We start from the raw sequence: 25,852 nt of genomic DNA, 5'->3' as shown, positions 1-25,852 counted from the left end.
ACATGGCCATTTTTCCCAATTCTTGCTTACAGTCTGTCTTGGAAGCAGCTGACTTGCATCCAAGGGCAATGTTTTACCCAGTAGAATGACACTCAGTGTTGAGATGCTCAGACAAAAGGGACCCTGAAGTAGACAGCATTGTATGGGTTAAGTCAGAAGCAGGGAGAGGTCTTGGGCAGGATCATGGGATTGGTAGGAAGTCCTCCCGCTCCTGAGACAGACCACAGCTTCATGTCTATTTCCCACCAGTGTTGTTGGTCTTTCATCAGTGTCATCGAGCATGCTTCCATCATCAGGTTGGGACACTACCACTCATCCCATAGAATCGCTGGTGCTTGGCTCTTAACTAGCAATCCGCCACTTCTCTAGCTTCAACCCCACCCCTTCTCCATGCTACTCTAGCTTCCCAGCCTGGCTCAGCATAGTGATATAAATGGAAATGCCTTCCCTGTCTATCTAGGACCCTACAAGGACTCAAAATAGCCCATACCCACTCCAAGTTTTCCCTAAGCCAATGCCCCAGCCTCAGTATGACCTAACTGCTGACCCCCAGAATCTTCCTGCCAGGTGGCACCTTCAGAGTAGCTTCCCTGGGCAGTGTCCCCGTGTTGGCATTTGCTCCCTGTCATGGGAAGTCTGCACCCCCTACAGACAGGAACTGTGGGTTTCTCATCTCTGGATTTCGCAGGGGAATGCCTGACACTCTGGGCTCCACAGATATTAAGAAGCTCCACTTTCACCTTTTGGAAGGAGCTCTCTGGGAAGGCAGTGCTGGGGGCAAGACTAGGGTCCGGGGGAATTCCCCTGGAATAATGTGGATGGTGTTAAGAGAACATGAGGTTGGAGTCAAAAGATCTGGATTCAAACCTTAGCTCTACCTCTTGTCAACAAAGGATCTGGGGATGCCTTCACACCTCTGTGTGAGTTGTTCCCACAGGTAAGATGATGATAACAGGGTCTACTTAGCATAGCACCTGGCACATACTGAGTACTTTTTATGTTCCGGGTACTGTTCTAAATGCCTTAATTAATTTAATCCCTCTACAACTCTAGGAGGCAGGCATTATTCTCACTTTATAGGAACTGTAAATGAGGAAAATGAGGCTGAGAGAAAGGAAATAATTTTCCCAAGTTCACAGAGCAAGTGAGATGGTCAGTAAACAGCAGCAATGACTGTTCTGAGATAGCAATATGTGGGACACGATCTCCGAGACTCCAAGGAAGGACAGACTGCAGGCTTTCTGCTTCTGCACTAGCTCCAGTCTTGTTCCCTCAACTGCAGCAAATGACACAGACCCACTGGTGTTGTAAATAGAGTTAACATAATATATTTATTTTAAGTGCCATTCATGCATATCACTTCTGGCAGCAACAATCCTAATGACACTTGGAATATTTCTTTACAGCACTAAACAGTTACAAAGAATGGGTGCCGTTCATCATAGAGGCAAAATATGAAATCGTGCAATAGCAAAACTGTAGAAACATTAAAACACTGACTGGCCAACAGCAGTACAGAGAGCAGACTGTGTGTGCACAGAAAGCCAATGCATTTCATCACATATATACAATATAGATATGTACACGTCACCCTCTGAATGAACAATATCAAAATACTCTATTCCATTTGAAATAATCCCCAGATTGATTCCCTCCCACTTCAAAGGACATCTGAGAGACACGTATTTACAAAAACACACATGAATACATTTACATTTCAAAAACTGCCACAAATGCCAGTCGGATTATTCTCCTGGACAGAGTGCCCCCATTTGATTATATGCATTTGATTCTTTTCCCCAAGTCTTCAGTCAATTTAAGCCCAAGACAGAACTTGCTTTGCATTAACAACTACCCACTGAGACAGCCACTAGAGGGACGCGGTGCACCTCGCCAGGTAGCTGTGCTGGCCGGACCTGCCAGGAAGCCCGTCCTGGGCTGCCCAGTCCTGTGCATTAACTAGAGTGGGATGGGTCTGGGTGGAGGCTCTGCCTCCAGGGCCATTCATGCTAAGTTTAAATTCTCACAAAAATCTGGATCACTGCACATCAGTAAATGATTGCTGAATGGGAAATTAGCTTCACACAATTTGTAAAATCTTCATCAGTGGTTTCTATCTGAATCACTCAGTATAAGCTACTGCATTCCAATACTCAAATTGTTTAAAGTGCACATTGCTACCCACACGATTTAAAGATTCAAAACAGCTATTTTGGTATCTAGAGAACAGTGACTTGAGCAGACTAAGAATCACCCTCCCCCCTTTTTTCCAAGCTTTTTCTCTGCAGGCCGCTATCTCATCTTGCCTCTGATCCATCTAAGAGGGGCCTATTGGCTGCCTTTCCAGAATCCCCCGATTTTTACTGATCCAAGGGGCTGGAACTGAATTTCCTTTCCCATGCCAAGCAGGGTCCAAACAACAGGAACATAGAGCCCTTCCTTTCTCCCCACCCTCACCAGCCCTTACCATGGCTGGCTTCCCAGTAATTCATTCAAGGCAACACTCCATTAAAAAAATACCCACAGACGTTCACAAACACTCTCACATACACACAGAGAAATAAAGATGTTTTGCTTAGTCCAAGTAGAGATTACTCAATCACAGAATCAGTAAGGGTAATTAAAGTGACTTAGGCATGGCTGACAGAGACTAGTAATGCTAAAGAGCAACCAGTGAGCAGTTAGTACTCCTTGATTTCATGGAACATTTTATTTCACCATTAGAACTGAAAGAAAAAAAAAATCTGTTTTTGGTGTAAAGAACCAATTCAAAATCTATTCACTGAAAAAAGAAATCTCATTTCTCTCAGTTTCATTATAAAACTAAGACAATCAATCCATGCAAAATAACTGTGATATAAAACAAAAAAAAAACCCAAACTAATAAAAAATCCTAAGATGCAGGCTGCATTCAAAGAAAGGAACCAAACGGCATGCATACACAGGCACACAGGACAACAGAAACAGCAGGCCACGCGACAGTTACTGCACTGGAGAGTGAGGCACACAGAACCCACGTGTGGCTCTACGCTCCTCTCAGCGCTCCCTAAATGGAAAGAGAATGGGGGAAAGCTGCTTGATAAGCACTGCCCTGCTGTTCTGTAGCCCAAATGAGCTCAGATTCAAATTCCAGAAAATCTTACTGAGCTAATGTCTCAATCAGCAGAAACGCAAAGATAGAGAATATACTCACAAGGCAGGAATAATGACAAAGAGAAAGACACAATCTCTCTCTGATTGTCTTGTCTGTAAACTCTTATCAAGAAAACTAATTCTGTGCTTGCAGACACTGCATTTCTTCTTAATGAACCCAACAGGAGTTGGGCATTCACAGAAGATAGCAATAAATATTAAAATAACACTTTTGAATAATAAATACGTAAGTGAATGTGGAGACATTGATTTGTTTAAAAAGCCAAGAATGCCCAGATTCTAATCAATCAAACACATTTAGAACTGGCAGACAGTGCAGACTTAGAAAAACAGATGCTGACAAGGTATAACATGAACTCTAGAATCCCCCAGGCATCAAAAAACATCCGGTCAGTCCTTCCTGCTACTCGGGAACAACGTGCCCCTTTAGATTGTTTGGAGAGTATCAAACTCTGGGTTCTCTATGACTTACTAAGGAGAACTTAATACTCACATTTCCAAAAAAGATTTTAAATAAGGGGAACTGGGCTTTGAAAAAAATCTATTTCCTTTCAGTTGCCTACATCAGTTAAAAGCATTCTGCATAAAATAGCCTAACAAGGAATAAAAACTCACAGTAACTTTCTTCTCAAGACACAATAATCCAATTAGAAAAAAACTGAAGCCTTTTAGTAATGTTTGTACACATACTTATACATATGCATCTATAAACTGCTTGCAGCAAAACAGGCTCTGTCTGAAAAATCAGTCTGGCACTTGTGGTCAACATCAAACTGACACAATATGCAAAAGCCGTTCAAATCACACAACAGTTAGGAGCTACATAGGGCAGCTGGCAGGGAGACAAACATGTAGTACTCGTCTGGGTCAGATAAAAGCAGTAAGTCATCCAGCTAAAATCTTGATTGTCTTCAAAAAAAATTTTGATAACATTGGTAAAATGATTAGCAACTTTCTTTTCTCCACTGGATTCTCTTAAACCTTTCCCTTCCACTGCACAGAAAGGTGACACTGGGTCTGGAGCCTTGAGAAACAAGCTCTACACAATTGAATCCCAATCAAAGTCATCCTGGATGTCATCTGGAGGCAGAGAGCGCCGCATCTGGAAGGCTTGGGAAGGCATCATGTGCTGCTGGCTCATGGCTCCGTGATGGCCTGGAAGGAACCAACATCAGCAGTGACTCGCGAGAGAAGGAAGGAAGACGAAACAAACACCTACTGAACACTCCTTCATGCCAGGAACTCAACGCACATGCTCTCACTCATCCACCCTCAAGTCTCTACATAAATGATCTCTATAAATGAAAAGTCTCTCTATAAATGATCCTCATTTTATACGTATTCTGCACCCCACCCCTCTCTCTGAAACAGGGAGTTCACTCCCTCCTGAGGTAGCTTCATTTACTGCTGGGAAAGCTAAAAAAGCCCTTCAGTATTAAACTCTGAGCACCAACCCCAACACATCACGCCTCAAATTACCTGCAATCGTTGTTCCTGGAGTGCTGAGTGCCTGTGGGATGTGAGGATAACCAGGGGGCGGCATCACTGAAGGAGGGAGATTTTGCCTGGAGTCTATGTACAGATTTCCTAATCAGATTGAAAAGAACAAAGAAGGAAAACCTATTACCATAAGTAAAACAATCAAGCATAAAAATCTTAATAGAATTGTTACCTAAAACTAAATTAAGCAGGTTAAGTGAAGATGAAAACAGAAGGGAGAATGTCTCCTTCTGGATGCTAAAACTCTGCCAGAGGTAATGCTGGATTTTCAGACAGGGTGCCGGGATGGGTGGATACCCTGGTACTAATTCTGGCACTGTCTCTAATTCTCTGGAAGCTTGCAGGCCAATTATGTCTATTGTTGTTACATACCTTATCATAGTTCTTAAGCATTGTCATATCCGTTAGTTCATCTGAGTCTCCCTCTAGGCCCACAATGAAGGCAAGACAGGGATTATCCCATTTTATGGATGAGGCAACTGACGCTCAGAAGGTTGAGCTGACTTGTCCAAAGACACATCAGTTTGACAGAGGCTAGGGCTACAATTCAGCTCTAATTCACAGGTTCTTTCCAGTAACAGCTGTCTCTACTGCCCTGATTTTCTTATCCTGAAAGCAGACCTAAGTGCACACAACCTGATTAACAAAGTGACTGAAGGCACAAAATGATAGGAAAGATTTATTATATGAAGTAAAAGAGCCACCTCCAAAGTGATTAACAATGTATTATTTAGAAGTGTGCAGATGGAAAATATAGATCTTATTTAAATAGCATTTCAGAAGGTTCTTATATTAATATGCTTTCATTGACAGCAGTCATCAAGAATAACAGCTCTTGTTATTCTTGTAAAATGTCAATTACACTGCATCCTAATGCAAAACAGAAAGGGAGTGGAGGATACATCACACAGGCACCCACAATAACTCCTGGGGAAGAACCATGGTAACATCGGTTTTACATTATGAAACATCTGGAATCCTGGAAAGGCTTTTCCCCTAAGGTACGCTGGTGTTTCACACAGACTACACTTGCACTCTAGGAATACCGTAATCAAACTAGGAAACAGTGATCATTTCCCCAGAGAAAACAGAAGGAGAAGAAAAGTCTTCCTTTTGTATTCAAGGTAGGGCACACTATCTTTGGCCACTCCGAGTCTCCACCTGCCACTGGAAAGTCAGACTGTCCAAGCTTGAGACAGTCTCAGAGATAATCTAACCCAGCCCTATTTCTGTTCATGTAGGTGAGGAAGTGAGATGAGAGAAGATGGGAAAGAACCAGGGAGACAACCCAAGACTTCTGACTTCCAGCTACCGCCTCCCAAGATGACATGCTTTTTTAAAGAAAAGTTTAAAGTCAGAACTGAGGTCTTTGACCAATCTGCCATACGGAAGACTTCAGAAGAAGAGAAAAGTTATATGAAGTTATAGCTCTAGTATATTTTTGCAGGAGAAAAAGTTCTGCCAAGTGCTGACCAGCCTTCACATTTGTGGCTCATGTTCTTTCTTAAGGTTGAATCAGGCTACGGGGCTTCACTGCTCTGAGTAAAGGAGGAGACAGGTGAGAATTAGAGAAGAATCATGAAAATAAACAAGACGATGGGCATAAACTGACACCAAATTAAACAAATGGCCTTAACTTTTTGAAACTGTCACATTCTTAACACTTTTATTTTCATGTAGAGATTCTCATTACTTCTCATCTCCCCCCACCTCCATGTTCTCATTACAGACTGAACAATGAGAGCGTAGTTGGACTTTCTAAGCAAGAAATTAACTTATAAAGCAGCTTCTAAAGATTTCTGAGATCCTATAATATTTAGAATGTAGTCATAAGAATTTAAAAATCTACACTGTACTTCACACCTAAAGCTATTATTGCAAATCAACTATATTTCAACAACAAATCTAATCACAAAACGTGTTTTTTGAAAGCAGACTTTTGTTGAATGACCATTCATTCATTTAAGAAGTATTTGTGCTAATAAGAATAAATGAAAAATAAAATTCCCAGCCTTTGTGGAACTTGTTTTCAGATTATTGGGAAGGATGAAGATGGGAGGAAGGGAGGAAAATAAATAGTACATTATATACACTATGGAGAAAAATAAGGCAAGGAGGGGGAAAAGGAGTGCCGAACAGTAGGTGTTATTTAAGTAAGATGATCAGGGAAGTCATCACTTGAATAGGTGCTTTTTTAGGGAAAAACTTGAGTCATGTGTCTATCTGGGGAAGTCACTCAAGACAGAGGAAAGAGCAAATGTGAAGGCCCTGAGGTAGGTGGTGTGTGTCCAGAGTGTTCAAGTAACAGTAGGGAGGCCAGCAGTGCACAAGCAGGGGTGTGACAGGAGGGGAAGGGAAAAGAAGACAAGGTCAGAGAGTAATTGGGAACAAATAAAAATCTAAGATCATGGCATCCAGTCCCATCACTTCATGGGAAATAGATGGGGAAACAGTGACAGACTTTGTTTTCTTGGGCTCCAAAATCACTGCAGATGGTGACTGCAGCCATGAAATTAAAAGACGCTTGCTCTTTGGAAGAAAAGCTATGACCAACCTAGACACATTAAAAAGCACAGACATTACTTTGCCAACAAAGGTCCGTCTAGTCAAAGCTATGGTTTTTCCAGTAGTCATATACGGATGTGAGAGCTGGACTATAAAGAAAGCTGAGTGCTGAAGAATAGATGCTTTTGAACTGTGGTGTTAGAAAAGACTCTTGCGAGTCCCTTGGGCTGCAAGGAGATCAAACCAATCCATCCTAAAGGAAATCAGTCCTGAATATTCATTGGAAGGACTGATGGTGAAGTTTCAATACTCTGGCCACCTGATGCAAAGAGCCCACTCAAAGACCCTGAGATTTGAAAAGATTGAGGGCAGGAGGAGAAGGGTGTGAAAGAGGATGAGATGGTTGGATGGCATCATTGACTCAATGGACATATGAGTCTGAGCAAACTCTGGGAGACAGTGAAGGACAGAAGTCTGGTGTACCACAGTCCATGGGGTTGCAAAGAGTCAGACACGACTGAGCAACAACAAAAACCAGAACACAACAGATCCAGAACAAATGATCCTTTTGATCAAGGATCAAAAAGAAATGACCAGAGAAGTCTAGGAACAAAGGGTTTTAAGAAAATAATCCAGGATCTCAGTCAAGAGAGAATCCATAAGAGATGCCTGGCCCCTCTGACAGGACAATAGTGGATGGGACTCAAGAAGACCTGAGTAGGCACAGGAAAACAATCAACAGGCTTGAAGAGAGGATAGGACAATGAAAATTACTGAGACAGATTAACAGAAAGAAAAAAGACTGAAGAAAAGCAAACAGAGCCTAAGGGACCTGTCAGACACTAGCAAGCAGCCCAATTATGCATTCTGGGAGTTCCAGAAGAAGAGAGAGAAAAGGGGGTAGAAAGACTATCTGAACACATTATAGGTGAAAACCTTCCAAATTTGATGGAAGACAGGAATATAAACATCCAGGAAGTTCAATGAACTCCAAGTGAGATCAAGTCAGAGGAATCCACACCAAGACACATTGTGAGCACATTTTCAAAAGCCAAAGATAAAGAGAGAATTTTGAAAGCAGCAAGAAAGAAGTGACTTGTCACATACAAGGGATCCTCAATTAAGACAATAAGCATATTCCTCATCAGAAATTTCAGAGGCCAGAAGGTCAATCTATTCAAAGTGCCAAAAGAGACCAAAAAAAAAAAAAAAAAAAAAAACTGTCAACAAAGAATCCTACAGCTGGTAAAAGAGTACTTTCAATAGTGAGGCAGAAATTAAGACATTCCCAGATGAGTAAAAGCTAAGGCAGTTTGTTACTGTTAGACCTGTCCTGGAAGATAGTGGTCAAGAGAGTCTTGCAGGAAGAAATCAAAGGACACTAAATAGTAACTTAAAGCCATAAGAAAAAATAAAGATCTCAATAAAGGTAAATACATGGGCAATTATGGAGACAGCATTATCATAACAATGATTTTTAACTCCACTTTTTGTTCTATATATGATTTAAGATGCTAATATGTTTCTAAAAGCTATTAGTATAAAAGTTCATATTACTGTAACTTTGGCTTGCAGCTTCACATGTTTTATACATAATTTAAGAGACTAACACATTTAAAATAATTATCAGTGTATGTTTTGGGCATACAATGTAGGATCATGTAATTCTGAGACACTGACAACCAACAGAGGCAGAGGTGAAGATGAAAAGGAACAGAGTTTTCATATGTTACAGAAGTTACACTGATATAAATTCAAATTAGTGTGTTGTAATTTTAGAATGTTAAACTCAGTTGCCATGGTAACCACAAAGAAACAGCTACAGAATATACACAAAAAGAAATGAGAAAGGAATTTAAACATTTCACTACAAAAAATCAACTAAACACAAAAGACGACAGTAATGCAGGAAATAAGGGACAAAAAAAAGCCACAAGGAATAGCAAAGAAATAGTAAAACATAAAAGTCACTCCTTATCAATAATTCTTTTAAATATAAACAGATCAAACCTCTCAATCAAAAGATGGAGACTGGCAGAATGGATAAGAACACATGATCCAACCATATGCTGACTATAAGAGACTCACTTGAGATCCAAAGACACAAACAGATTGAAAGTGAAAGGATGAAAAGATATTCCATGCAAACAGCAACCAAAGGACAGCAGAGACTGCTGTACTAATAACGGACAAAAGACTTTAAACCAAAAAAGGTTATAAGAGATATCTTGTAAAGTCTTACTCCCTCTAAAGGATATTATATATCAACAAAAGGTGCAAAATAGCAAGAAGACAGAACAATTATAAACATTTATAATTGTTTATGTACATTTATGCACCTAATAACAGGCTGCAAAAATCATGGAGCACAACAGAATTGAAAGGAGAAATAAACAGCTCTACAATTATAGTTGGAGACTTAAATACCCATTATTTCAATAATAGATAGAATAACCAGACAGAAGATAAGCAAACAGAGGATTTAACACAATAAGCCAACTAGATCTACTAGACATATATAGAACATTCTACCCAACAATAACAGCATAAACATTCTTCTCAAGTGCATCAGTTATTTTCCAGAATAAACCATGTTAGGCTACAAATCAAGTCTCAACAGATTTCTAAAAAATATTTATTTATTTGGCTGAACTAGATGGCACTCAACTCCAGTACTCTTGCCTGGAAAACCCCATGGACGGAGCAGCCTGGTGGGCTGCAGTCCATGGGGTCACTAAGAGTCGGACACGACTGAGCGACTTCACTTTCACTTTTCACTTTCATGCATTGGAGAAGGAAATGGCAACCCACTCCAGTGTTCTTGCCTAGAGAATCCCAGGGATGGCAGAGCCTGGTGGGCTGCCGTCTATGGGGTCGCACAGTCGGAAACGACTGAAGCGACTTAGCAGCAGCAGGTCTTAGCTATTGCATGGAAGATCTTCAGTCCTAGTTGTGGCATATGGGTTCCCTGACCAAGGATTGAACTTGGGCCCCTCTGTATACAGTGCGTGGAGTCTTAGCCACTAGACCACCAGGGAAGTCCCTCAATAGATTTTAAATGATAGATACCATACAAAGTGTCTTCTCTGACCACAGTGGGACAAATTAATCAAAAACAGAAGTAAAACTGGAAAATTATCAATTTGTGGAAATTAAATAACACACTTAACCAATGGATTAAAAAGAAGTCACAAGGAAAGTCAGAATATACTTAAGAGATAATACAAACAAAAACAACATACCAAAACTTATAGGAAACTGCAAAAGCAGTTTTAAGACAGAAATTTATAGCTATAAAGACTTACATTAAAAAACAGACCTACAAAAAGAAGACACCAAACCCAAAGCCAGCAGACAGAAGAAGTAGTACAGGTTAGAGCAGAGATAAATGAGACAGAGAACAGTAAAACATTGCAGAAAAATCTGTTAACACCAGAAGGTGGTTCTTCAGATTAAAAACTAAAAAGCTGACAACGCTTTAACTAAATGGACTAAGAAAGAAAGATCCAAATTATTAACATGAGAACTGAAAATAGTAACATTACTACTGATTCTACGGAAATCAAAAGAATGAGAACTCTTTTAATAACTGTATACCAACAAACAGGACACCCTAGATGAAACAGACAAATTACTAGAAACACAAAATCAACAAAAAGTGAATAATGAAAAAAGAAGAAACCTGAAGACCTATAATGAGTAAGAAGATTCAATACATAAAAAAAACAAAACCTGTACAAATAAAATCCCAGGGTCTGATGGCTTCATGGGTGAATTTTACCACATATTTGAAGAACTAAAACCGATAAGTGTAATATAACCACATTAACAGAATGAAGGGGGGAAAGCCCTCACAATCATCTCAACTGATGCAGAAAAAGCATTTGACAAAAGTCAACACCTTTTATGATAAAAGTGTGAAGGTGTTAGTTGCTTAGTTGTGTCTGACTCTTTGAAACCCCATGGGATGTAGTCTGCCAGGCTCCTCTTTGCATGGAGTTCTCCAGGCAAGGATACTAGAGTGGGTAGTCATTCCCTTCTCCTTGGATCTTCCCAATCCAGGGATCAAACCCACATCTCCTGCATTGCAGGGAGATTCTTTACTGTCTGAGCCACCAGGGAAGCCCTTTCATGATAAAAACACTCAACAAATCAGGAATAGAAAGAAATCACTTCAACATAATAAAAGCCATGTATGAAAATCCCACAACAAACATATTCAACAGTAGAAGACTGAAAAGTTTTCCGCTACTATTATTAAGGCCAAAGCAAACATGTCCACTTTCACCACTTCTATTCAACACAGTCCTGGACATCCTAGCCAGAGTAATTAGACAAGAAAGAGAGACAAAGGGCATCCAAACAGAAAAGGAAGAAGTAAATTTATCTCTGTTCACAGAATTTCATGTGTAAAAATCCCTAAAGATTACACACAAAAAAACTGTTATAAGAAATGAATTCAGCAAAATAGCAGGATACAAAGTCAACATGAAAAATTCAACCAGATTCCTATATATGAACAATCTGAAAAGGAAATAACAATAAATCCCATTTTCAGTGACATCAAAAAGAATAAAATACTTAGGAATAAATTAACTTACTTACAGAGATTAAAAACTTGTACAATGAAAACTACAACACACTGATGAAAAAAAATTAAAGATGACATAGACACACACGTCATGTTCATGGACTTCAAGACTTCATATGTTAAAGCAATCTACAGATTCAATGTAATCCATATAAAAAATCTCAATGACCTTTGTAGAAATAGAAAATCCCATCCTAAAATTCATATGGAATCTCAAAAGACCTTGAACAGTCAGAACTATCCAGAAGAAGAATAAAGCTGGTAGACTCACACTTCTTTTTCTGTTGTTTTTGAGCTTTTTACTTTGTATTGCAATACAACTGATTAACAATGTTGTGACAGTTTCAGATGAACAGTGACGGGATTCAGCCACACACATACATGTATCCATTCTCCCCTGAACTCCCCTCCCATCCAGGCTGCCACATAACATTAAGCAGAGTTCCATCACATTTATTTCAAAACTTACTACAAAGATACCATAGTTGGACAATGTACTGGCATAAAGACCAATGGAACAGAATAAAAAATCCAGCAACACATATATATTTAGTTGAATGATTTCTGACAAGGTGTTAAGACCATTCAATGGAGCAAAAGACAGTCTTTTCAACAAATGGTAACAGGAAAACTGTATACACACATACAAAAGAATGAAATTGGGCTGTTATATTAACCATATACAAAATTCACTCAAAATGGTTAGACTTATATGTGAGACCTAAAACTTTAAAACTCTTTTAATAGAGCTTCATGACATTGAATTTGACAATGATTTCTTGGATATTATACTGAAGGTATACAGAACAAAAGAAAAAAACCACTAACAACACAGTAAAAAAGAAAACAAAAGAATGGGAGAAAATATATGTAAATCTTATAATTCATAAGGAGTTAATATCCACAAATACAGAGAATTCCTAAAACTCAGCAACAAAAAAACAAACCTGATCAAAAAATGGGCAAAGAACATTTCCCAAAGAAGATAAAAAAATGGCCAATAAGATGAAAAGATGCTCAACATCATTAATCATACAAATCAAAACTATAATGAGACTCCACCACACACCCACTGAAATAGCTACTATTAAAAAAAAAGAGAAAATAACAAATGTTGGCAAGGATGTAGACGAACTAGAGCCCTTACTGACTGTTAGTGGGAATGTAAAATGGTACAGTTGCTATGAAAAACAGGATGATGGTTTCTCAGAAAATGAAACATAAGAATTAGCACAGGATCCAGCATTTCCACTTCTGAGTATATACCCAAAATAACTGAAAGCAGGGCCTAGAAAATATTTGTACTTTCATGTTCACACAACACTATTTACAATAGCTAAAACATGGAAGCAACCCAAGTGTTTATTAACAGATGAACAGATAAATGTGATGTGTATAGATACATAAAATGACCATATGACCTAGCAATCACACTCATAGGCATACACCCTGAAGAAGCCAAAACTGAAAAAGACACATGTACCCCAGTGTTCACTGCAGCACTATTTACAATAGCTAGAACATGGAAGCAACCTAGATGTCCACTGACAGATGAATGGATAAAGGAGCTGTGGTACACATACACAATGTAACACTGCTGCTGCTGCTGCTGCTACTGCTAAGTGGCTTCAGTAGACTTAATTACTGAATAATGTAACATTACTCAGCCATAAAAAGGAACACATTTGAGTCAGTTCTAATGAGGTAGATGAACCTGGAACCTATTATACAGAGTGAAGTAAGTCAGAAAGAGAAAGATAAGTATCATATACTAACGCAAATATATGGAATCTAGAAAAATGGTACCGAAGACTTTATTTACAGGGCAACAATGGAGAAACAGACATAGAGAACAACAGACTTTTGTACATGGGGAGAGGGAAGGAGAAGGTGAGATGTATGGAGAGAGTAACACGGAAACTTACATTATCATATGTAAAATAGATAGCCAATGGGAATTTGCTTATGTCTTAGGAAACTCAAACAGGCGCTCTGTATCAACCTAGAGGAGTGGGATGGGGAGGGAGATGGGAGGGAGGTTCAAGAGGGAGGGGATATATGTATGCCTATGGCTGATTCATGTTGAGGTTCGACAGAAAACAACAAAATTCTGTACAGCAATTCCCTTCAATTAAAAAATAAACTGAAAAAAAAAAAAAAAAGACACAGAAATGAAGATTCACAAAAAGGACTAGGGTTCTAGAGAATATGGAAAGATCAAGTATGTGAAATAAGCTAGGATAACAACTGAATGAAGCAACTCAGGATAGAAAGAGAGGGCTTTTCAGCATCAAGTTTTAAAACAAGACAACAAACAGGAAAGAAGTCAACTTGGAGATAAAAGACATCAAGAAATTAAGATGAAGAGAGAAAGAACCTGGATACAAAGAACAGAATATAAATTTGAGAAAAGTGTAAGCACCGCAATTTCACAGAATAAATGAGATTGGCCATAAGGGGAAAGAATAAAAGAAGAAAGTGAGATGAAAAATGCAGAGCACAAATTTTGAGTTCAGAGTAAAACTTAAATGAGACTTCCATTATGTATATACTATTTAAATAAATTAACTTTAATTTTAACATTCTTAGAAGATATAAAAGATGTGCTGATTTTCATTGCAAGTCTCTACAAATTTAAATTGATAACACCTTAAAACTATGTTCTTATTACAATTAAAATGTACATATCCTTAAGACATTTTCTCGATTGGTAACTTGAAAGGTTAAAGACCACAAACAATAAAATAATCAAGTAAATCACGAGATAAAAACATAGTTTCTTTTATCTTACTTTTTCTAAGATATACCTTAAATTACTTGATTTCATTTCTTAGAAATAAAAAGATATAAATGGATCACTTCTATCATTAACAACATATCAAGTTTCCCTAAATAGTTACTAAATATGAATGAGAAAAAGAGAAAATCAAGAAGAAAATTAAAGCCATACCTGTTCCAATGTGCTGGGAAGGTTTTGTTGGATGCATGGCACCATGACAGACATTCTGCTGAACATTACTCTGTGAGTGGATAAGGCCAGTTTGTGTAAAGAACTGATTAAGAGAAGAACAGAGATCAGCAAATTGAACCTGATCTAAAGACCAGTTCTTGAGATCTGCCTGTCTCATACTCTCCATCAAACCTATGAGGAAAACATTAAAAATACTGTTAGCATGGTCCTGCAAACATTGCAAAAAAACCAGCAATTTTTTTCCAGCCCTCAAAACTTCCACTGGTAATCTTTTGCTTATGACATTTTCTAAATTATTCAAAGACTGATTCTTATTTCCCTCAGATCTCTTGTCTGTGACCATCTACTACATCAACTGGCCAGAAGACTTAATTAAGAATTTTACAAATTGTTGTTTTTAAGCATACTACCAACTGTAAAAGAAACACTACATAAGGAGACGCTCACTTCAAAGAAACTTACAGTGTACTCAAAAACACACGATCATGTGTATTTGGTTATAAGGAAGAAGGAATCAATACTCACCTTGGAACTGTGAGAGGTCTACATCTGACCAATTAACACTGCTGGCAATTCGACAGCTTTCTTTGAGCATATCAAGTGTTGCATACCAATCACTTGAAACACCTATAAAAATAATACTGACAATATTATAAATCTTGGATAGCGGAAGTTTGAGCTAGCCTTATTCCTGGTATTGGATGATCCCAATCCAGTTTTACAAATGGATTCAAACCCACTATATCTTGTGTTGGGCAATCTGTTCTGTGAGACAGGAAGGAAAGGTATTATTTCTTTGCACTTTACAAATAAATGAAATTGAACCTAGAGGTGACATAACTTAACAAGGCCACTGTGATGTATCTAAGAATTGAACCCAGTTGTATTCTGCAAAATTCCAAGAGGCCCCATTCACCTTGCAGAAGTCCATAGCACCCTTTGGAGTTCTGCAATGCAGAGACTGCCTGGTCTGTGAGCTATGTCAGTTAAACATCTCACCAGAAACCATCAAGACCTATCTTATGAGCAGCAGACTTAAAAAAAAAAAAAATTCAGGGTATGAATCTATCATTCTAAAGGAAACACTTGGCAGGAATATGCGAAGAAAGAAAAAGTAGGAACATTCACCAAATACATAAACACAAAGTACTAGACCTCCCTGGTGGCTCAGGCAGTCAAGAATCTGCCTGGAATCCAAGAGACCAGGATTGGATCCCTGGGTTGGGAACATCCCCTGGAGAAGGGAATGGCTACTCACTCCAGTATTCTTGCCTGGAGAATTCCACAGACAGAGGAACCTGGCAGGCTATGGTCCACAGCATCGCTCAGTTGGACATGACTGAGTGACTAAGCACACATGCCAGACTAGGCATTTTATATCTGTATTCCCAATGTGATCCTCATAACAGCACTGTATACCAGGGCTGTTTTATTTTTATAGATAAAAAAATAACAAGACTAAAAGAGCTACTGCACCAAAGATCTAAGAGTCATAATGAGGATTGAAATGCAGGTCTTTCAGACACAAATCTATACTCTTTATTCTATACCACACTGAATCACAACAGATTGCAGACAGACTGTGCATTACATTCTTCTTTAAAATGCTCATTTTCCAGAAGGACAAGAGTTAAAAACCAAAACCTGCAAGGGTTGCTGAGTTTGCTTATGTTATACTAATAAACTGTAATCAAGACAATAATCCAGTTTAATCTATGGATTAAACGATTTACAACTACAGGACCACAGCAAGGAAACATAAAAGAAGACAGATGAGTACAGACAGAAAATATATACAAGCCCCAGATAAAAGATTGGAATTCACAGCCAAACACAACAAGTCAGAAGACAAAAACTTACCAGAATTACAGGATACCTGTTGTGGGGGTGGAGGCGCCTGATGTGTCAACGTCTGATGCGTCTGATGCTGGTGGTTCGGATGGTGCTGTATGTGTTGGTGTGGAGAGGGGTGTTGGGGGTGAGGTGACTGGAGCTGGTTGTGTTGCTGTGGGTGTGGTGCTGGGTGCTGGGGACGCTGTGGATGCTGCGGTAAACCATGCGGTCGATGGGACGGATGTGGAGACGGCTGTGTGTGCATCTGGGGATGTGACAGTGAGACCTGTGCAACCGAATTACTGCCCGTGGTGTTGAGGCCACTGCCGTGACTGTTGGTCAGGCTGCTTTGGTTGCTGTGTGGGTGAGAGCTCACTGTACTGCTGGGAGAGTGCTGATATGAACAAGAAGTGTGGGACTGCTGGGAAGATTCGGAAGGGATGTTCATCAAACCTGAGAACAGAGAGAGCAAGATCAGTGATGGTCAGATTTCAGTTGTATTTTATGACAGACATTTGCAAAATTATTTACAGAGCAAAAGTATATGCTGTCAGGAAGCAATTCTGGTTCAGTTGAACAAATGCTGATGTAATATCCACCATACCCTGGGCTCTGGGGTTACCGAGAAGAAACATCATTCTCTGTCCTCAATAGTTCATGGTCAAGGGGAAGAGACAAACACTTGAGGAGATTTTGTCAACATTGTAAGTACTAAAGCAAAAGTAATCAGAGGGAATACAGAATCTCTTCTTCCCTGTTCTACCTAGTAAGGGGCATCGAAATACAAAGAAGCCCTTCTTGAAAAGGCAATATCTGGGTTGTCTTGAAAGATGTGCTGTGCTGTCCTTAGTCACTAGTCATGTCCGACTCTTTACAACCCCACGGACTGCAGCCCTCTAGGCTGCTCTGTCCATGGGGATTCTCCAGGCAAGAATATTGGAGTGGGTTGCCATGCCCTCCTCCAGAGGATCTTCCTAACCCAGGGATCCAGGTCTCCAGCACTGCAGGCGGATTCTTTACTGACTGAACCACCAAGGAAGCCCCTTGGAAGATGACTAAATGTTAAGGGAAAAGAGGAAGAGGTACTGAGTCACATTCAAGATGGCTCTCTACAGGTCTGAAGACCTTCGGCAAAAGAGGAGAGTAGAAATAAAGCTCACTGATTTCTGATCTCTTTCTCTGACTACTCCAAAAACTTTAAGTCCAATATGGCAGTTTAAGGGTTAAGATTACATATTTCTTAATGCCAGAAAAGAATAATTAAAATCTCTGCACTACAATTTATACACTTGTAACTCTGGAGCATTATTAACCTCGTCAAGTCACAATCACCTCAATTATAAATAGGATGACAATGGTACGTGCTTCGTAAGAGTTGTTGCTAGGATTACAAGCCACTAAACTGTGTCTGTCTCAAGAATGTTCCATAAAAGTAATGAAACAGAGCAGCAGAGATGGCTGGTTGTTTGTTCGTTTGTTTTGCTTAGTCGTAAGGATTCTAGCCATCTTGGGCTCAAACATGAGAAACTTACCACTGATATTTCAAAGCCAGTATTTTTGTACTGAGATCAGCAAAGCTGGATCTGCTTAGCAAAGTCTTACATGGGTTTTTTTATTTTGGTACTTATATAGGAAAAAAATTTTAATATAAAATTTGAGAAAACACGTGACTCTTACTTTAACCAGAAAACTAACTTCCTATACAAACTACGGATACTCACCAATATATGTAATATTTATGTATAACATCAACTTTCATAATATTTGTCAGTGATATGTATTAAAATGTAAAGGAAGGGATTTTTGTCTATTTTGTCTACTGCTGTGAACAGGTATACTCTCTGACCTGGAATACAGTTAACCTGCCAAACAAAGCAATGCTTCGATGTTTGAGTTCCCGACAATTTCTGACTGGTGTTCTATGGGCGAATAATGAGACATCTTGATTCTATCATATGACTCTGATTAAACCAGCAGCTGACAGGACATTAATACATAAATGCACCTGGGAAACCCCAACAATAATGCAACAATCTAGTATTTGTTTGAAATATAATACTGCATCTCAACCAGTATCTCTTTTAGCATGAAATCTGATTTAAGTATGTTGTACAAAATAATGACAACTACAATGTTTACTTGTAAGTGTCATACATGAAATCGCAGATTTGGTGCTACCATACTCTAATAGCTATCTCTTTGGTAACAGCAGTCAGGACAGAAAAGCAAGGAACATCTACTCTTGTGATGCCACATTTACCACTCAAAACATTTCACATGCTAGACATCACTAACTAATCATGACAGGCCTTCCCATATGCCATAAATGCAGTGTCAGAATTCTTTAACACAGTGCTCCAGGACATCAGTAGTAATCAAATGAGGAAGGCACGCATGACAAGATAGATTTCTTATATATACAGACTATAGTAAAGGCGCAAAAGGCATTCAATCCTTATCATGATGGTAATGTTCTAAGATAAAGGAAAAATAACAGTGTTATCTGAAAATAATTCTTTAAAAAATTTCAATAAAATATTAACAAAAAAGTATTAAAACTCACCTTGTTGACTAAGTGACTGCTCAAAAACTGACTTATAAAGGCTCCGAAATGAGGCACTGAGATCTTCAAAATTATATTCTGAGAAAAGTAACTGTTTGTCTCGTTCTGGAAGGTTGTACTGTGGCTGCTGTTGAGGCGTTAATGACTGAGGAACTGGCTCTGGATGATTTGTCACCTAACACGAAAAGAAAAAACACTACTAATTTAGTAGCTTTATATCAAAATTGATTTGTTACATAAAATATGTAACTAAAAATACTAGAACTGAAAATAGAATCCAAAGGAATTAACTTCCCTGTCTGTGGCTTTCCTATCATCTATTAAATTGTATACACATAAAGGGCACACCATAAATTATTAACTTGTCTCTTAAAGAATCACAGAAATCTAATCCAATCTCCACATTTCACAGGAGGAGTTACGTATTCAAAGGAATTAAAGGAGATTCCCAAGGTCATAATAAGTGATAAATCAAGCCTGGAACTCTTCCAGTTTCTGTGAAATTTTCATCTCAATTTCCACAGAAGCAATCTCATCTCAAACGCACTATACTCTGAAACTAACATTTCTCATTTGTTTATTCAATTAACCTTTAAGTACTTAATATACTGTGAGTATTGCTGAGTCAGGTTGTATGACACTGCCCAAAGAAACAAGGAACTTCAATTCATCTAACTCTTCATTTGTAGGTAAATTTTTCTTTTTTAAATGAAACTTAGGGGAAATGAGAAGTGAAGGATAAAAGACAAAGGAGATGCTGAGAAAAACAGATCAGGGCCTTGAGCTCTGAAAGGGAAAAAGAGTACCATGAACACTAAAGTAAGAATTATCTCTGAAAATAGCACAACTAGAAATAAAATTAATGAAACATGATCAGCAATATCTCTTAAAGATTATATCAAGCAGTGACAAACTACCATATGTTTTAGTGTTTTGCAAAATTAAATAAGACATGAGCAGTGACTATAAGTGGGCTTCCCTGGTGGCTCAGATGGTAAAGAATCTGCCTGCAATGCAGGAGACCTGGGTTTGATCCCTGGGTCAGGAAGATCCCCTGGAGAATGGAATGGCAACCCACTCCAGTGTTCTTGCCTGGAGAATCCCATGGACAGAGGAGCCTGTGGGCTACATACTGTCCATGAGGTCGCAAAGCGTCAGATACGACTGAGCAACTTTCACTTTCAGTGACCGTAAGTTTATAGAGCCTTTCAAAATGATACTCACAAGGAGTCTACAATAACCTGAAAAAATATGAATTTTGTGTAGGGCAATGGCTTCACCAACTGGCACTCTGGTGACGTTAAACGTTGTCTCCACACAGGCCATGTAAGCGAGTCTCAATGGCAGAATAATCTAGGCCTTTGAAAATCCTGTGATTACCCCAGAACAAGGGATGATGAGTGGCCTTACAAGCAGCAAATTATTATCTGATATTTTTCATCCATTTTTCTACTTGAAGGAAAGCAGTCCATCTCTCTAACTTGCAGGAATCTGCCAAGAGATGGTTTCTCATCTACCTCCTTGTTCCCAAATGGGGGTGGGGGGGAGGGGTACTTTCTAAGGTACAGCTGCAAGTTGTGTAACAATTTAGGTACAGAATGGAATTTACTCCTCCACAACAGGCACCCATCACTTGCACGGTTTCTCATCTGGTTCCTTTGGTTTAGTGTCATCCTGTGGGACCCAGGGAGCTGACACCATAGTGATCTGGCTTATACAGTATGCATAAGTAACAAAACTGTCACAGTGCATTTAGCCTTACTGTGTCCTTAAAGGCTCAATCTATGGATACGTGATAAGCCCAACCAGAAGCTCACATTGTATTGTTGCTTTAGGAGCTCTTGATGACTGATTATCTTACTAAATGAAGGAGAAAAAAAAAGTGGTCTACAATGTCTAGTTTTTAACAGGGGAGTTTAACCCTCTTACATGTACTGGAATAAGAGACCTGTCTGCTCCCACTTCTGTCACCTGTTTCTATAAAGGCTTCTTTTTCTTCTTATATTCTGTAATACCGAATTCTGTGTTCTTTGATTCCATTTCACAATTGTCTACTCTAATTATTTTAAAACAACTTAAAATTATTAAATCTTTGCTGAGTTTGCGTCAATGCTCCCAATCAATACTAGTCCTTTTCTATCATGACTTCATCATTACTGAGTTAATTCACCACCCAATCAGCTAAATATGTAACTTTTTTTCAGGAAGCGTGCATGAAAACAAGGGTAGGATGCTTTCCAAACTCTGTATTAAAGAATTAATGTCTTTTTTTGACTTCACAACTGAATGACAATTTGGTGGGCATAGTATTTGTAATTCTCAATCTATACCCTCAACACTCTGTATAAAAGTGTTCCATTATCTTTTGGCATTTAGTATTATGGAAGAAAAGTATGATTTGTGTTTCTCTGAATGCACCTTATTTCTTTTGCTAGAGTATCTATGATTACTTCATTTAAAAATTTGTCATGATGTGTCTAGATAGTTTTTTCCATTTACTTTTCTTAGAGCTCATTAACCCTTTTATTCTTTATTTCTTTTGAAAACTGCTCTGTACCAACTATTTGGGGACACCTATAATTTGCAGTTCTCCATACCTACTGCATTCTTTTACATAATTGTTATTCTTTTATCTGTTTTTTTCTGCGTTCTTGAAAAATATTTTTCCCCTAGAGCACTGTTAGTGGTTTTCAGTCATCTTTTTTCCTACCTTCAATGTGAACTGTACAAGTTTTTGTTTCCCTCTTCTTATTTTTTAAATTCGGGTCCCCTCTGTCCCTTTTACGTTTTCCCTGTGTAGGCTTTTATCTATTTATTCATCTTGGAACAGAGAGTGATTTGATGAGATCAAATTTGTACCATGAACAGTGTGGCTGGTGTGTGACTCTCCTGGGCTTCTGTCTACTGGGGAAGATAGTTTCAAGATGACTTGAAAAGAAGTATCAGATAACAAGGGTCAGCATAGGAACAAGAAGACTCACACAGGTCCCTTTATAGCATACCTTAGTTTTCTAGACCCAATCTAAAAATACAAGACTGGTAAGCAACTGGGTACCAGGTCATCCTAACTTTTGGGGTTTGTAGAATCCTATTCTCAGATCCACTTCTGGGAAACAAGGTGATATACATATCCTCTAAGCACTTTTAACCAAGGGCTATAAAATACCATCAAACACAGCTTTAGAAAAGTAAAGTGAAAATTCTTTTCCTATTCCAATTGTTTTTCACTTGGACATGGAACAGATTAAGTAGACCAAAATATATAACATAGTACAATATGTTTGTATCTAACTTGCTAAGGTATAATAAAAATCTGTTTTACTTATCTAAGCTAATGATCATGAACTGACCAATGAGAAATATACATATTCACTTTTTATTTGCATTATCAATTACATTTTGTTCAGTTTTAAGCACTAAATGAGTACTCAACAAAGGAGTTAACTTCACTAAGACTTACCGGTGTGTAACTATGCACACTTCCAACACTGTTCAAATTAACGGATGCCAAACTCTGATCTGAGAGACTGTTGTTAAGGCTACTGCGTGGGCTATCACTACCATCCTGATCAGTGTTGTACAATGTTACCTACAATGAAAAGAACAGCAACATTTGAATGAGCAATTCCCACTATAAAAATTACATTTTAAACAACTCTACAAAAATACAACTAACCGGGACTATGGAAGGAAGGCAAAATATTACTGGTCTTTCCTTTGGTGTGATCTGTGCTCTATACTCACTAATTCCATGTTCACCACAAAATACTTTCAAACTGAAGGATATATCCCATCTAGAGGTACATAAATTCAACTTTCTAAATGGTACAATTAGTTCATCAACATTTAATAAGGGGATTATAATAGATTTTTATTGTTAAATATTTCTATAATGCATAAACTTATTTTTACTCAAGCTTTAAGCAAAACTGATCTTTCCTTCTTTCAAAATCTTAGGCATCAAAAAAAGAATACAAAAACCAGAATTTAGGCATCATGGTGTTTATAATATTGAAAAGCAGAAACTTAACTATCCAACGTATTTGCACAATCAATAAATATGTGATCTGATTTTAAAATAATATGCTAACATGTACATTAGATATGAAAGAACTATGTATCAAACTGTTACCGATGGTTAACTGGTAGGCAGCTGGGTATCCCTTAAGACTTTCATCACTGATGGTATATGTTTTTACAATGCTTAAGTCTGTATATAATATGCATTATCATTTTTAATTAGAAATAAGAACAAAAAGATATTTTTAAAAGAGGAAATTAGCCCAACTACCCTTTAAAGTTCTATTCATCTGCTACTACTTTCCTTTCTGTGCTCCTGCTTTCGTGGGAACCATTACTCCTGTACTGGCAGGCAGTAACTCCAGTGCCACCTAGGAAGCCCTCATTTGATTTTATGGGCTAATTAATTCTTGTTAAATGAAAAATATATATATATACTTATTTGGCTGCGCAGGGTCTTAGCTGCAGTATGTAGGATCTTCAATCTTTAACATGGCATGCGGTACCTAGTTCCCTGATCACAGACCAAATCTGGGCCCCTGGTATTGGGAGTTCAGAGTCTTAGCCACTTCCCCAAATGTTTCTCCAACAGTAGACTGTTAGCAACTTGAGTTCCCCCCAAAATAAGTGTAAGCATTACACTTATGCTCTCTACTCAGTATACAAATAATAATACTTGCTGAATTTAATGACCAATTGATCTATCACCGCTCTTCTGTCTAAACTAAAAATGGGGTCAAGCCCAATGTTCATCTGTCAAAAGCTGAAAGTGAAGGTTGTTCAGTCATGTCCGACTCTTTGTGACCCCATGGATTGTAGCCTGCCAGGTTCCTCTGTCCCTGGAATTCTTCAGGCAAGAATACTGGAGTGGGTAGCTGTTCCCTTCTCCATGGGATCTTTCCAACCCAGGGACTGAACCCAGGTCTCCCACAATGCAGGTGGATTCTTTACCTTATGAGCCACCAGGGAAGCCCAAGAAAACTTAAGTGGGTAGCCTATCCCTTCTCCAGGGGATCTTCCTGACCCAGAGATTGAACTGGGGTCTCCTGCATTGCAGGTGGATTTCCTACCATCTGAGCTACCAGGGAAGTGAGGCATATATGCCTCTATATTTCAGGTAAAACCAAACTGTCTCACCTTCACATCAGCTAGGAATAATTATGTGTCTACGAACTAATTAAAGTGGATAAGGGAAAATGAGAGGAAATAAAACTATGGCAAAGATTTTTCTGGTATTTCCAGTATAAATTTCATTTTTTAAAAAAATCAACCTTACAGGCTCTTAAACAATAAAATATCAACAAATTATAACCATCCTTTCTATAGTCCTTCTGTTGGCTGCTCATTCTCTCCTGTCTATGCTGTTACCTATTACTCAAGCCAGAAATACTTCCCATCATCTTAGACAAATCCTCACAACTAAGGAAGATAAGATTTACTAAAATGTAACATAGAGTAAATATACAAATTATAGTTTGTTAATTAAAAAATGGGCATATTCATAGAATCATACTCATGTAATCAACAGTTCTCAAACTCTGATCATAGAAGCATTTTACAGTCTTAAAAATTAAGCAGTCAACAAGTTTTTGATATATTTATCAATAACTGGCGTATCAGAAATGAACAATTTTAAGTATTTATTTATCTAAAAATAATAATCACAAACTCAACTATATAACATAAAAAAATTTTCTCTCAATAAATAAGTAAAATTAGAAGGGTGTCACTGTTTCACATTTTTGTAAATCTCAAACCCTGGCTTAAAGGGAGAACAGCTAGATTCTCATATCTGCTTCTACGTTCCATTTGTTGCAATATGTTGTTCAGGTGGAAGGATAGGAAGAAAACCCGGCATCACACACACACACATATGGACAAGGGAAGAATATTTTAATAGCTTTTTCAAATAACTTTAGTCTTTTTTGATACGACACTAAAATACAACAAATGGCGATTTTTAAAAGATTAGTTGCAATGGAGAACCTGAAACCACATGAATAAATTATCATACTCTTCTGCATTATAATCCACTTTCCACTTTGTATTCTGAATGCATCATTTATGATTTTATAACACTATACATTGATCATTTGAAAAATACTGTTCACAAAGCTTTGCAGATCTTCCAAATACTGACGTATTTCAAAACATCACACTTGTTAACATCACCAATAATCTCACTGGAAAAGACTGTGAAGTTATCAGACTCACTGCAGTGGATACAAGTTTTCCAAACTTATGTGTTTTGCTTAAAAGCTCAACTTTTATTATTGGCAAGAGACACTGTTAATTGTTTTCCTTGAAGTGAGAGGCTTATTCATTTTCAAGAAAATATCTGCCAAGTACTCAAATCTGAGTAATAGTGTCAGTTGGTCTTTCAAGTAAAATCACATCTCCATTAACAGAGCAGCTAGTTCAACATGAATGCTCTTCCTTGAAGCCATCACACCGTGTTTTACGCATACTTCTCACTTCACTGCTGCTGCTGCTGCTGCTGCTAAGTCGCTTCAGTCGTGTCCGACTCTGTGCGACCCCATAGACGGCAGCCCACCAGGCTCCCCCGTCCCTGGGATTCTCTAGGCAAGAACACTGGAGTGGGTTGCCATTTCCTTCTCCAATGCATGAAAGTGAAAAGTGAAAGTGAAGTCACTCAGTCGTGTCCGACTCTTAGTGACCCCATGGACTGCAGCTTCACTGCACACTCTTAAAAAGA

At 38.3% G+C, this 25,852-nt stretch overlaps 1 protein-coding gene across 6 annotated transcripts in view; it reads right to left on the bottom strand.

The window, feature by feature from the left end:
• Positions 1-1,312: 1,312 nt before the first annotated feature.
• Positions 1,313-25,852, bottom strand: part of FOXJ3 (forkhead box J3) — a 126,453-nt gene continuing 101,913 nt past the window's right edge. For all 6 annotated transcript variants that reach the window (XM_070786738.1, XM_070786740.1, XM_070786737.1 and 3 more), the window contains 7 exons: positions 22,577-22,705; positions 19,117-19,291; positions 16,581-17,006; positions 15,246-15,347; positions 14,700-14,891; positions 4,633-4,740; positions 1,313-4,308 (listed from right to left, as the gene is read on the bottom strand). In XM_070786738.1, the coding sequence (XP_070642839.1) occupies positions 4,193-4,308; positions 4,633-4,740; positions 14,700-14,891; positions 15,246-15,347; positions 16,581-17,006; positions 19,117-19,291; positions 22,577-22,705 (1,248 nt within the window). In that variant the 3' untranslated portion in view covers positions 1,313-4,192. The remainder of the gene's footprint in view (positions 4,309-4,632; positions 4,741-14,699; positions 14,892-15,245; positions 15,348-16,580; positions 17,007-19,116; positions 19,292-22,576; positions 22,706-25,852) is intronic.

This window comes from Bos indicus, chromosome 3 (assembly GCF_029378745.1).
Source record: "Bos indicus isolate NIAB-ARS_2022 breed Sahiwal x Tharparkar chromosome 3, NIAB-ARS_B.indTharparkar_mat_pri_1.0, whole genome shotgun sequence".
In the NCBI taxonomy this organism is placed as follows: Eukaryota; Metazoa; Chordata; class Mammalia; order Artiodactyla; family Bovidae; genus Bos; species Bos indicus.
The sequence above is the reverse complement of the archived record's forward strand: the minus strand, read 5'-3'. Positions and strand labels throughout refer to the sequence as shown.